This window comes from Lepidochelys kempii, chromosome 1 (genome assembly GCF_965140285.1).
Source record: "Lepidochelys kempii isolate rLepKem1 chromosome 1, rLepKem1.hap1, whole genome shotgun sequence".
NCBI classification, from domain to species: Eukaryota; Metazoa; Chordata; order Testudines; family Cheloniidae; genus Lepidochelys; species Lepidochelys kempii.
The window spans coordinates 278,143,064-278,155,608 of NC_136380.1; the positions used below are offsets into that span (position 1 = coordinate 278,143,064).

At 46.3% G+C, this 12,545-nt stretch overlaps 1 protein-coding gene across 5 annotated transcripts in view; it reads right to left on the reverse strand.

Moving 5' to 3' along the window:
- Window positions 1-1,541, reverse strand: part of TMTC2 (transmembrane O-mannosyltransferase targeting cadherins 2) — a 379,113-nt gene extending 377,572 nt beyond the window's left edge. For all 5 annotated transcript variants that reach the window (XR_012156727.2, XM_073327618.2, XM_073327617.2 and 2 more), the window contains exon 1: window positions 989-1,541. Coding sequence is in view for 4 of the 5 variants with exons in the window: in XM_073327618.2 (XP_073183719.1) it covers window positions 989-1,071 (83 nt within the window). In the remaining variant the exon portion in view is untranslated. The remainder of the gene's footprint in view (window positions 1-988) is intronic.
- Window positions 1,542-12,545: the final 11,004 nt, after the last annotated feature.

A 12,545-nucleotide genomic window follows, 5' to 3' on the forward strand; every position in this document is an offset into this window, starting at 1 on the left:
AGCATAAAGAAATGTTGAACACACAAACTAAAGCTGCAAAATTAAAATTAAAACTAAATGCGTTTAGAAGCGCTGCTCATCCGATCTTCAGCGGGCACTGCATACACACACGCAGTATGCACTTGCAATAAGTACAGTGCAAAGTTAAAGCAGAAATCTCTATTCTGCTACTATAGTCTGTGTGTGTGCCAGAGAGAAAGAGAGAACTGTCAAATGCTTCGGAAATCAGACAGTCACGGAATCAGTGGAGGGAAGGGATCTGTTACGGGGGGCGAATCTTCCTTCCCAACCCAGACGTTACATCGTTTAACGGGTTTTTTGTTATACTAAGTTACATACACAAACACGAGAAGTGGAGATACACACACAACGTTCATGCACTCAACGCCCACCGAGCAGAGATGTTCGTTTTCCCCAAAACTTAAGCGCTTGCAAACAGTGGAGGGGGCGGGAAGGGGGGATTGCAGAGAAAGAAGAGGTTTGTTAGGACATACAGCAGCTCGTCTTGCCCCCCCCCCCCACCCGCACCGCTTTTCCGTTCTCTCTTCTCGCAGCTGTTTAATTCCCTGTTTAGAATAAACAAACTTGATCTACACGAGTCCTGACAGCGGGGCAGCTTGGGCATTAGAGGGCTGAGCTCTGGCAGGCACCGAACAATGCTAGCTAGGCAAAGCAGCGGCGAGGGGCGCATTTAAGATACCGCAGACTAAGGCTCTGCCTAACCCTTCCGTCAACAGGTGAGCGCGTCCCCCACCGCGCGCCGCCCCGGCCCCCACTCAGGGAGCCCGGCCAGGAGCCGGGGAGGAGGGTTCGCGCCTGCGGAAGGCGCTCGGAGTAGAGGGGGCTCCGCCAGCGCTGAGCCCCGGGGGGCGGGGGGCTCTTCTCTCAGCCGGCGGCGGCTCCTGCCCAAGTTGTTCCCAGACCCCCCCGCGCTCCCCTAGGGCTCCCAGCGCAGGCTGGCTGCACGGCTCCCGCCGGCACCACCTACCTGTCATCGTAGCAGAAATCCGCCCCCAGGGTGTTGAGATACAGGACGAGCCCCAGGGCGCCGCTCACCAACTCTGCGATCATCTCTCCTCCGCCTCCTTCCCCTTACGCCGCCGCCGCCGCTCCAGCACCGGGGCAGCGGCAAAAAGCATCCACCCGCCCCCTTCCCCTCGCTCGCCTCACTTCTTCCTTCTCCCCGCCCGGCTCCGGCCACTTCTCGGCTCCGGGCTCAGCTCGGCGCGTCCCGCATCCTCCTCCTCCTCCTTCTCCTCCACGCCCTCGGGCAGCAGCCGCGCTCCGCACCGGCGGCAGCCGGTTTATTGTTCGCCGCTCTCCGCTTCTCCCCTTAACCCATAGCAGCTCGGGGAGCGCCGGGGAGAGGGAGCCGGAGCAGCCGCTGCTCTTCCGCCGCCCGCCGCCCGGGGTGCCGGTGCCTCCAACCCGGGCGCAGCTCAGTCACTCTTCATTGGCTCCAGCCAAAGCCCCCGCTCGCTGCTGAACTGCGAGCGCCGCTGCCGAGGCTCCGCGAGCGCCCGCGTGGGGCTCACCCCGAGCTCCCAGCGCGCGTGCGCGCCCCCTCCTCCGCCCCGCCCCTCTCCTCTCCTCTCCCCGCCCGCGCCGGCCCCGCCCCGTCTGCACCCCCGCCCCCCCGGCCCCTTGGGTTGCACGCTGAGAGCCGCTGGCAGAGCGCGGGCGCGGCTGGCAGAGCGCCCCGGCGAGAGGCTGCCACAACTCCTCCCCTCCCCAGCGGCATCAATAAGCTGGAAATTCAACACGAGGAAGCGAGCCGGGGCCGTTGCGGAGGGAGGGGGGGACCCTTTAGCTTTCACCTGCCTGACTTGGGTGTCTGGGGTGCCCCCAGGAGCCTGGGGTCGCGGTTGCGCGGCGCGCAGGAAAACGCTGAGCGGCCGGGGCTGCCCGCCGGTAACACTGCAGAACGATTGCGGCCCTGGGGCAAGTCGCCCCGCAGGCGGCGCGCCGGGAAGCCGGAACGCGGCGCGCACGTGTGGAGGGCGGCGGGAGTGGAAATCCGACAGGAGCTGTGCTGGGAGCCCGGCGGGGGGAAGCCAGGCTCTGCAACGCTCTTCGATCGTGCCCAGGGCAGGGGGGCACGGCGCCAGGGAAAGGGTGCGGGTCCGCCAAGGGTTTGCTACCCCTGCCTCCGTTTTACACCGATTCCCCCGTTTCAGTGCGTTTCTGAACGGTTTCCACGAAGTGGCGCACCGTGCCGTCCGTGAGGCGTGGGAAGCCGCACCTCCCGCCGGATGCAATAAGTTGGGGAGTTTTGAACAAGTCCCCCCCCCCCCCAGCCATTGCTATTTCACGCCGTTCTCTCCGGCCTCGCAGTGGATTGAGTCCATTAAGACCTCTCTCGGGGCAGTGCTTGAGGTGCTCTTGTGAAGCCTGCCGCTGTGTGTCACAAACACAATGACCGGCATGACCGGGAGCAGTGGTTGCAGGCGTGAGGGTGTGGCGCGGGCTGTACAGCACATTAAAGCGTTGAGGGGGCCTTACTGAACCCACTCCTGGGAGTTATCGGGGGTTAGCAGTCCGACTGCCGCTCCGAGTACAGCGCCTAGATCTCACATGCTCAGCTGCCAGAAAGAACCTTGCCTCCAAAAATCAGCTGGGAACCTATTTTATATCGCTGCCCAGACAATCCTGGTCAGCTCTACATAGTATGTCTCTGTAACAAGATGATTTGAGTTCAGACCCAGCTCCTCTGGTGAGCCATCCCCCCAAAAACCGCATAAAAGAGAAGGTAATGACTGTTGGGCCATAGCAGCAGAAACATCTTTGTCAACTCCATCCAGGAAGGATATATGAATGGCTGGGGTTTTTCCCCCAAAGCAGCAGGGGGGAACTACTGGCTGGAAGAGAGGAGGTCCTGCAAGGAAACCTTAGGAACAACCAAGCCTGGGGACAAAGTTTAGCTGAGGTTGATCTCTAATTTTTGAGTTACCACTAAAGCCACAGCCCGGATAATTCAGAGGGAGCATAAAAAGCCCCCTACCTTTGAGTGGACTGCATGAGGGGCAAGCAGCAGCTGTCCTTACTCTCCTGAAGGTGCACAGTTCCCCACTGAGGCTTTATAGGCTTCACCCCATCATTAGCAGGAGTAGACTGCACTTACAAGGGTGCAAAGTGCCTGTGCAACTGGAATGTAGTGCAGTAGCTGTGTGGGTCCTAGGGTATTAAGAAACAAGGTGGGTGAGGTACTATCTTTTATTGAAACAATGAGGAGTCTGGTGGCACCTTAAAGACTAACAGTTTTATTTGGGCATAAGCTTTTGTGGGTTTAAAAACCACTTCTTCAGCTCCTCATTGTTTTTGTGGATACAGACTAACACGGCTACCCCTCTGATATCTTTTATTGAACCAACTTCTGTTGGTGAGAGAGACAAACTTTGGAGCTACACAGAGCTCTTCTTCAGGTCTTGTGTAGCTCTAAAGCTTATCTCTCTCACAGAAGTTGATTCAATAAAAGATATTACCTCACCCCTTCTCTGTGCAACTGGAAGACATTTTGGTTTTCCAATGCACCATTGTACCAATAAAGGAGAAGGACCATTGTAAAGAGTTTTCTTAGCTGGGTGAAATGTGGTTTACACGATCACACAGCTGAACATGTATGACACCTGAACCTTTACATGTCATGTCAGCAACAGGATTCCACACACAAGAAAATGATGTGGCCCAGCAGATGAAGTAGCCAGTGCAGTGACTTTGCTACAGGGATCCACAAGACCCTACTTGGAGACATAGGCTCTTTGCCTAACTCAGGAAATAACCCTGGGGAAGAGAAATAACAGGGTGGATAGAGTGCTAAGAGAGTTGCTTCTGTTGCTCAGTTGGTTAAAAATAGTAACTGCACTGGTGTTATTAATTATATTGTGATATATTTTACCATATGATCAGGAAATGTCAGATAATTCATACTGACTCACAGTAGGCTTACTATATGACATGTGATAATCACAAGGTATCTGGCAAGGTAATTTAGGAATTCCCTTCCGACACCAAGCAGCCACTTCCAAGATAACTTTTTTTTCCAAGAAATTCACATTGTCACAGATTCTACTATCATGGGGAAGAGAAGAAGAAGGTTGTAACAACACATATTAACAACAGTAATTGTGAAGATGACTTGAGTTATTCAACCTAAAAAATACTCTATTGTATAGTTTAGTAGGCACATTTCTATGAGTTGAGCACAATTAATTTAACAGCTTTAGCACCAACATGGAAATCTTTTCTTCCAATAAAATGTAAAAGGACTCTGAGCCATTGTGTTTCAATATATTTCACCTAAGCCATGCCTTGAAGGTAAAGCTGGGGCACAGCATGAAGAAAAGCACATGCCTGTCACAGTGACAGATTTGGTTATTCGGTCACTGACTTTGATACCATGGTGATGAGCGTGGTATAAAACCAAAGATAGATTTGAATAGACACTTCAGAGTCTACACACCATGCTGAGCAATGGCTTTCAGAAAATATTTGTGCCAACTCCTTTGCCATAGAGGAAGAATAGAAAGACTGAGCCCTGAAAAGCTTCTAATGATTTTGCATTTAATGGAACAGTTGAAGTATTAAATGGCAATACAAATATTGTCAAAATGTGTCTATAGCTGTATTTTATCAGTTGTTACAGCCACGCACAGACAAGTAGGTGTTGCAACATATGCATAATTCTGAACAACACGTAGTTTGCAATGCTATGCCTTAGTGAGCTCAAAGTGTAAAATATAGTACAAGTCAAAAGTACCACTCAGCTGTGTTATTGCTGTTTAACATCAATGATAAATAGATTGTTCTAAAAAAAGTAACCAAATTAATTGGAATACTTAAATGAAGGAGTGTACTGGGAAGTTTGGAACACTGTCAGTAAATCAGTTAATGTTCTTGTAATTCTCTCTCATTAAAGCTAATATTAAAAAATTATATACAGGTTAAGAAAAGAGTGTCTGTACATCTGGGCATAATGCTTAGTTTATCCACGCATACAAAGTTTGTTTTTAAAGTCATAAGATACATATAGTGCATAATCAGCAATAACCCAAATAAATTTAAGAATACAGTTTAGATATTAGCATCCAAGTATTCGGGTACAAACATGTCTGAAATTTGAGTCTCAAATGTGCAAATAAGTAGTACATCTTCCCAACCTTCACAACTCCCCTTTCAGCCGCTCCATCCATTGATAAAGAAATAGATTTGTATTTCTGGTCAGTTGTGGTCCAAATCAAATAAACCACTTATTGGTTATGTTTTGAGTAATCGTTCTAAAAATCTCTTTACATTTCACACAATGGAATTAATCATTTTGGGGATTTATAAAATATCTTTTTTCCCTCTTGATTTGCTAACTGGGGAGTGAATATACTGAAAAATTACAACACTATACAAATTAGCTAGATCAAGTAAGATGAGAGACTGCTAAACTAATTATAATTAAAATCTAGGACCAGACTGTGAACACTTCACAAGCAATTGCATTAACATCAATGGAATTACTTATGTCAGAAATTGTTTATTGAGGTGAGTAACAGGTTCACAATCTGGCCCTTAATTTACCTACAGAAGAAGATGGAGTGTGGAAGACAGTTTTAACTAAATGCCTTTCTCAAAATCACTCGGGTTCACAGATAAAGAGCTGCTTAATTTTATGGACTTTATTTGGGGAGGGGGGAAGGGACATGTGTTAGCATGTGGCTTCCTGACATGTTGATAGAATCCCATTCCTTCTCAAGGGAATCAGCATCGTCTTTCTTCTTTTAATCATTCTGTAATAGTAATAATAAAATTAATATTAAGAAAAGCAAATCCATTTCACAACCATAAATCCATTTCACAACTAGTAAAATCTAGTGGAAATCTAAGAAAAAGGACAGTGTAAATTGCCATCTATATGAACAAAACATGTAATGAACTTATATTAATAACAGAAAGAGATTCAGCAAGGATTTCAATAGAGTAACTTTTATAGGAAGCATATTTCCAGGAGACACCAATTCCTACTTTAGATCAGTCAGTGGAGCTAGAGTATTGCTGCAGAATTGATACATTCATGGAGGAAAAGAGAGAAAAAACATTTTTAGCTTTAGATAATGTAATTACACGCAATCATGCAGCTTCACTCTGCCCTCTCTGGTAAGAACCAAGGATGGTAAAGGCAGATTTCTACGTCTTTAGAGATAGATAAATTAGATGATCAATCTATCATCTAAAAGTGTTAGCTCCTAACAGCTATGAAGAAAAATAATTAGCTATTTTACTGAAAAATAGGGACTTAGGCTGGGATTCACAAAGGGACTTGGGTTGCAATGCTGAGTGTCACAGTGCCTAACTTTCAGGCACCCAGAAAATCACAGGAACACTGATCCACAAAGTCGAGTTAGATGTTTAAATTCCATATATAATGACTGGGGAGAGATAGGCACCTAAGAATGGGATCCACAAAAGCACACTAGGTGCACAGCTACCTAAACTGACCAATGGGAGATGCCTACCAGAGGATTGTGTGCTAAGTCCTGCCCCTCTCTCAGATCCAGGCACCTCCATCCAGGCTGCAGGGAGATACCTATCTCTGTGATCCACGAACCGGAACCAACCACAGGACCAGTATAGCCATTGGGCCAAAGAGAGTGAGAGAATGAGAATGACTCTAGTGTTTAAGGCCCTCTCATGGGAGGTGGGAGACCCCATGTCCAGTCCCCCTGCTCCAATCATTAGTTATCCACAGTGGAACAGCTTCAACATGAGAGACTGAGGAACCCCCACATCAAAATATCCCATAGCTCGGTGGTTAAAGCACTCTCCTGGGAAGTGGGAGACCTTAGTTCATATCTCTTTTTCCCTCCCCTGGCAGAGAGGGGGGAACTGAACCTGGGTCTCCCACATCCCAGGCAAATGCGCTAAGCACTGATGTAAAAGTTATAAGGTCAACACCGTCACCTCCTTTTCTGACATGATTTTAAATGGGACCTGATCCAGTAGGCAGCCTCTTAGTGTACCTACTGGATTGGGTCCCACACACAATATAGGTGGCCGAACACCTATCTTCCTCAATTTGTGAATCTGTCTGGGGTTGAAGTGGGAGACAGGCATCCAGATGCCCAGAAGGAGGCAGGAGTGCACATGCCCAGAGATGAAAAAATAAGCACCAAATTTTTACTTTGAAAACTTAGGTGCTACATGAGTTTGGGTATCTACAGGATTTGGCAGGAGTTTTGTGGATTGTAGTGGAGCTGAAACTGGGACTTAGGTACCTAAACCCAAGATTTATCCACCTTTGTGGATCTGAGCCCGAATTCAAGTTTCTCAGTTTGAAAATCCTAAATACTTTGTGTGTCAGCTTTTCTTTTTGATTAGCTATTTATTTCACTCTAATAGCTACAACACACTACAACCTGAAGATATCTGAACACGGAGAGTTAAAGTCTGGGGAGGATATTTCCCTTTCTCAATATACTTTGTATCCTCAGAAATGTGCTATTTCTAATTATTTAGCTGTCTCAAAACTATGCTAGGCAATGTGTAAACCACATGATCCTCTGTACCAAGGCTTCTTGACTGAAGTATTCTAAAGTTTCACCACACCTGGGAATCTATCCCTTTTGATCTAGTTATAACACACAGAAGGAAATGCAGTTTTTAGGAAGTCCTTACAATTGAGTCACTTAAAATAACCTCTCAGCCATTGGCTTAATCTTGAAACTTACTCTTCGCTCACATGAGTAGTCTAACTAGTCAATGGAGAGAGAGTAGAGGGCAAGATCATAGCCTAAATTTGAACTAACAGCTTTAATTAGCATATTTCAATAACAGATTGTTCTGAGAATTCAGGAAGACTGTGTGGATTTAGGAGATACTCCAGGGAGGGGTAAAATTATTTAAGGCTACATCGTGGCCTGGTCTGTGTGGCCACACATAAGCATAAGGGGGACTAAGACATTCATCCTTGAAAGCTGGTGTGGCCGCCTCACATTTCTGCTGCACACAGAGAGGCAGAACTAGGGGCTGCATGCTCAGTACTTCCATTCCACATATGTGAGTGCAGAGAAGACATGGAAGGGTGGGGAGTAGTCTGGACTGCTATAGGACTGCTAATCTTCTACTGGTATGAGCAAGCAGCAGATTACTTCCCCCTGGAGGAATCATGACTCTCTGAATGCATATACTTTTGGTGTGAACACTCATACATGAGAATGTAGCATTTGGGGCCTGTCAATACTCACATCACTCTCAAGTTCACTATGCTCACTATCCTCACATAGTTCATGTCTACACAGGGATATTACACCAAACTGTTTGTTCACTCTAGGTTGAGTGATTTAACTATATCAAACTGAAGTGCGTCAATACCACTTTGCTTTGCCAGCTTAAGGAACTTTCCTTATTAATCATTGTATCCATAGAGTTCTCTACTTGTTCAAACTAACCATTTAGCATTCAGGGCAGATATACCATGGTGCAATGCTGTACTGCTCAGCTCCGTGCTCTTTCTCAAAGTGCACTCTGGGAACTACAGACATTCTGCCAAACTAATAAATTCCCATGATTCCTTTCTTGGCATCCATTACTTTTGCTCGTGCCATTTTTGACCTGCTGTCAGGCAGTATAGGGAACACACTGCTGTGATCTGTGACCATGACAGTCATCAATGCAAACAGAATGATGCACATGTCTTTTGCAGTTGTGCAAGCAGATGGATTTGGCTCGATGGTTCCATAGGGCTTTTTATACAGTGGCAGCATGGCTAATGGAGGAAGCAGCAAGTGAACAATTAGTTCTACAAGGCATTTATCTAGAGCAGCTTTATTCAATGGAGCGCTTGCTTCTGAGCTTAGTCAACTAGCAGTGAGCGGTGGGAGAGCCGTGATGTAGAACTGGGATGACCAGCAGTGGCAGCAGAACTGTAGGATGACAAAGGCCACTTTCCTAGAAATCTACACAGAGCTCATCCTGGAGCTGCAATGGCCAAACTCAAGCATGAGAATTCCCTTCAGCATGGAGAAGCATGGTGCCATCACCATCCAGAAGTTCACCACCCCTGATTACTACTGGTCAGTAACTAATCAGTTTGGTATTGGTAGATTGACTGCTGGGGCTGTTGCAGAGAGGTTTGCAATGCTATGAGGAGACAGCTGCTGTGACGTCTCATAAAGCCTGACAGTGTACATAAGATTATTGACAGCTTTGCACAGATGGGGTTCCTGAACTGTAGATGGACTGCTGATGGGACACATGTGCATACTATACCTGACACATCAGGTCAAAGACTTTATAAACAGTGCTTGGTGCTACAAGACCTGGTTGATCACTGTGTAAAAGTCACCAATATTAATGTAGGGTGGTTTTGAGTTATCCATGAAACCAGGATGTTTAGAAACCTGGGCCTGTTTGTAGAATTGAGCGAGGGAGTGTTTGTTACCCTGAAAACTATGGATATTCGTGGAGTTATGAAGTCTTTCACTAGACAATCGGACAAGAGAAAGGAGTGGTTGCATTTTACTCTGAGCAGTTGCAGCATGTCAGTGGAGTGTGCATTTGGAAGACTGAAGGAGGGTGGTGGCAATGCCTTTTTGATAAAACAAGATGTTTCTCATTACAATGTGCCCCATAGGATAAGTGTTTGCTGTATTTAGCACAACACGCGAGAGAGCAATGAAAAGATCTTGGAAGATGGTGGTGGGGATGCTAATGTGCTAGCACCCTCTAGTAGAGAGGGGGGATGCTATTATAATTCCTCCATTCTCAACCTTTTGAAGCCACCCCTCTGGAGAGGTACACATATACTAGATCTAACTGGATTCCCAGGGGACCAACAGACTAAAACAATTTTTGGATAAATAGCCTGGTTTGAAAGTGGCTCAGGGCCCACCTTCTGATCCAACAAACAGAGGACCCTCATTCTTAAGGTAGGGTTGGAAAGCCTAGGCCTAGTGAGACCTCATATAACTGAGGGCTTGTGCTAAACTGAAACTGTGATGAACTGGTAAACACAAGGAATCCGCTGGCATGGAGGGGTTTGAAGGCCTGCTTCTGCCAGAATCTATGTTAGGGTTGGGGTTAATTCTGGTAAGCTTAGTAGCATGCACATAAGCTCCTTTATTGCTTTTAATATGCTTGCTTTGCAATGCTTTTTACCTTAAATAAAGTAGGCTTGCATAGGAAGTGCTCTGTGGTGCCTTTTAACTGTAGCAATTACCCTTGTTTACCATCTCTGAAGAAGGAGCAAGAAGCTGTCCTTGGACAACCTGTCTGTGCTGGGAAATACACAGTGAAGGCAGGGAAATGTGCAGCCTGGAAATACCCTGGTCAGAAGGGAGAGGGATATGTGCCTCCACCAAAGAGAGGCAGCAGTTAGGGAGCTGGAAAACGGAGAGTAGGTCCCCTTGAGGGAGCACTAAGGGGAAAACAGGTGCAGTTGCGTTGAACTGTGATGTGGGGGAGGGATGTAATGCCATGTATCAGTTCAGCTGTACCTCAGTGAAATTTTGTCAGCTGAGTTGTAGCTCGATGGATTTATTGAGTTAACATCCCTGTCACATATCAAGATGCAATCCAGACCAGTGAGAGGGTGTGTCACCACCTGCCTCAGAACCCTGGGTGTCTCACAATGCTTTGCTGTTGTATCTCCCGAACTGGGATGCTCACAAAAAGCCTGCCAGCATGCAGGTCACACCCAGAGTGTGTATAGCTACAGCCTTGGCCCAACAGCTCTGACCCCAGCAACCTGTCAACAACACTCCAATCACACTCTGGCTTCCACCAGCCTTGTTACTACTTATAGGTGGTCCCAACTAGCTCCAATCTTGAATTTTCCCCAAAGCATGTGTTCTGCATGGCCCAGCCCTCTCCTGAACAGTTCAGATATTAGAGGTCCATTGCCTCTGTAAGGGGTCAATATACAACAGTTGGCTATTTTAACTGGAGTTACCAAACAGTTCAGTTTACACACAACACTGGATTAATTTTGATTAAAAAAAAAAGTTTATTTAACTAAAAAGAGATAGATTTTAAGTGAGTGCAAGTACAGGGTATAAAACTCAGAAATGGTTGTAAGAGAAATAAGGATACAATGTTTTCCAGTAGCTAAAACTTAACAAGCTAGACTTGGTTCAAAGTAAAATCCTTACCACCTGTTCCCAGAAACATTGATGACCAAATTCTTAGGTCAGGATCTTCCCAAGGTCAAAGGGAGGGTTCCTTTGTCTTGTTAGGTAGAAGAGAGAGAGAGAGAAAGATGCCTTGGGGTGTTTTTGCCTCTCACATTCATAGTCCAATCACCCTTGGAAGTGGATTCTTCTGAGGATTACCTTTCAAAGCAAAAATTTACTCAAACAATAAAGAAGGTGAAGTGGATCCTGGTGGTGAAGATGGTTCCATGCTCTTTCTTCTCCCCTCTGTATGCTGAAATGCAGATTTGCCTTGTCTCCTGCCATTTCCCCCTCTTGCAGTCTCAAGCAGTCTGTTTACTACTTATATGTAAATTGAGGTAAATTCACATTCCTTTGTTTAGGATAGACCTGCTTAACAACTTTTGACTAGTCAGGGGTGTGTGGGTTTGAACATGTTCAAATATCATCATACAGGAGAATTCATAACTTTACATATAATATTGCTACATGCATTTCACCATGGTAACATTGACCAGCAAGTTATTAGTTTTAAAATGATATCTCACAAGGCATAGTTTATACAAAGATTATTATAATGGTGCATAGGGGTGAATACAGGGGTGCTTTCAGCCACAATCCCCATGTAGACAAGGCCTCAGTCATTCAAATGCCTGCAGAAAAGAGGACAAGAAAGAGCACAAGTACAGCCGTAGCTAGTTCACTCAAAAATGTAGTATATAAGCAGAGAAGTGCATTTGTAATGTTCAGCTAACTCTATCAGCTGAGAAACAAGTGAAAAAGAATGATAAAAAAAGAATTATGAAACTAGCTACTGTAAATAATTCAGCTGATTACACAAATGTCATGCACCTAACATGGGTATAATAAAACGAAAATGTATTTCCTCTTCAACTGGCTTGGGAAAGTTAAGTCATTGTATCCCATAAATTGCTTCTTCTGCTAATAGTGTGTCCTCTTGCACAGCCCAAAGTTGTTTAGCCATATGTTCCAGGGTTGCTCTTCCACCACATTCGCTTTGGCTGTGACAGGGCCCTGAACTCACCCAACCTCTGGTCCTCAGGATCCAGGCAGTGAACACCATGGATCCAGCTCTTGGAGAGTCAGCCCTCTGAATGACTCCTGTGGAAGTCCACCCCTTGCAGGGCTAACAAGATCCAACAGAAAAAGAAACAAAAAAGAGCTAACACAAACCCGCAGCAGGCCTTCCCTTCTCTTTAGGGAGCCCCCAGCAGGCCACAGTCTTGTTCAGCACCCACAGGTAAGTCACTATTAATAGCCCCAAGGCAAGTATTCTGTATCAGGCTCACAGGGGTCGGAGTGCAAAAACAGGCACGAATCATTCAAGTAGCTCCTGCTCTCAGCTTTCCGCCACACTGTCTCCAGGAGCTGAGGACTCTGCTCTCCTCCCAG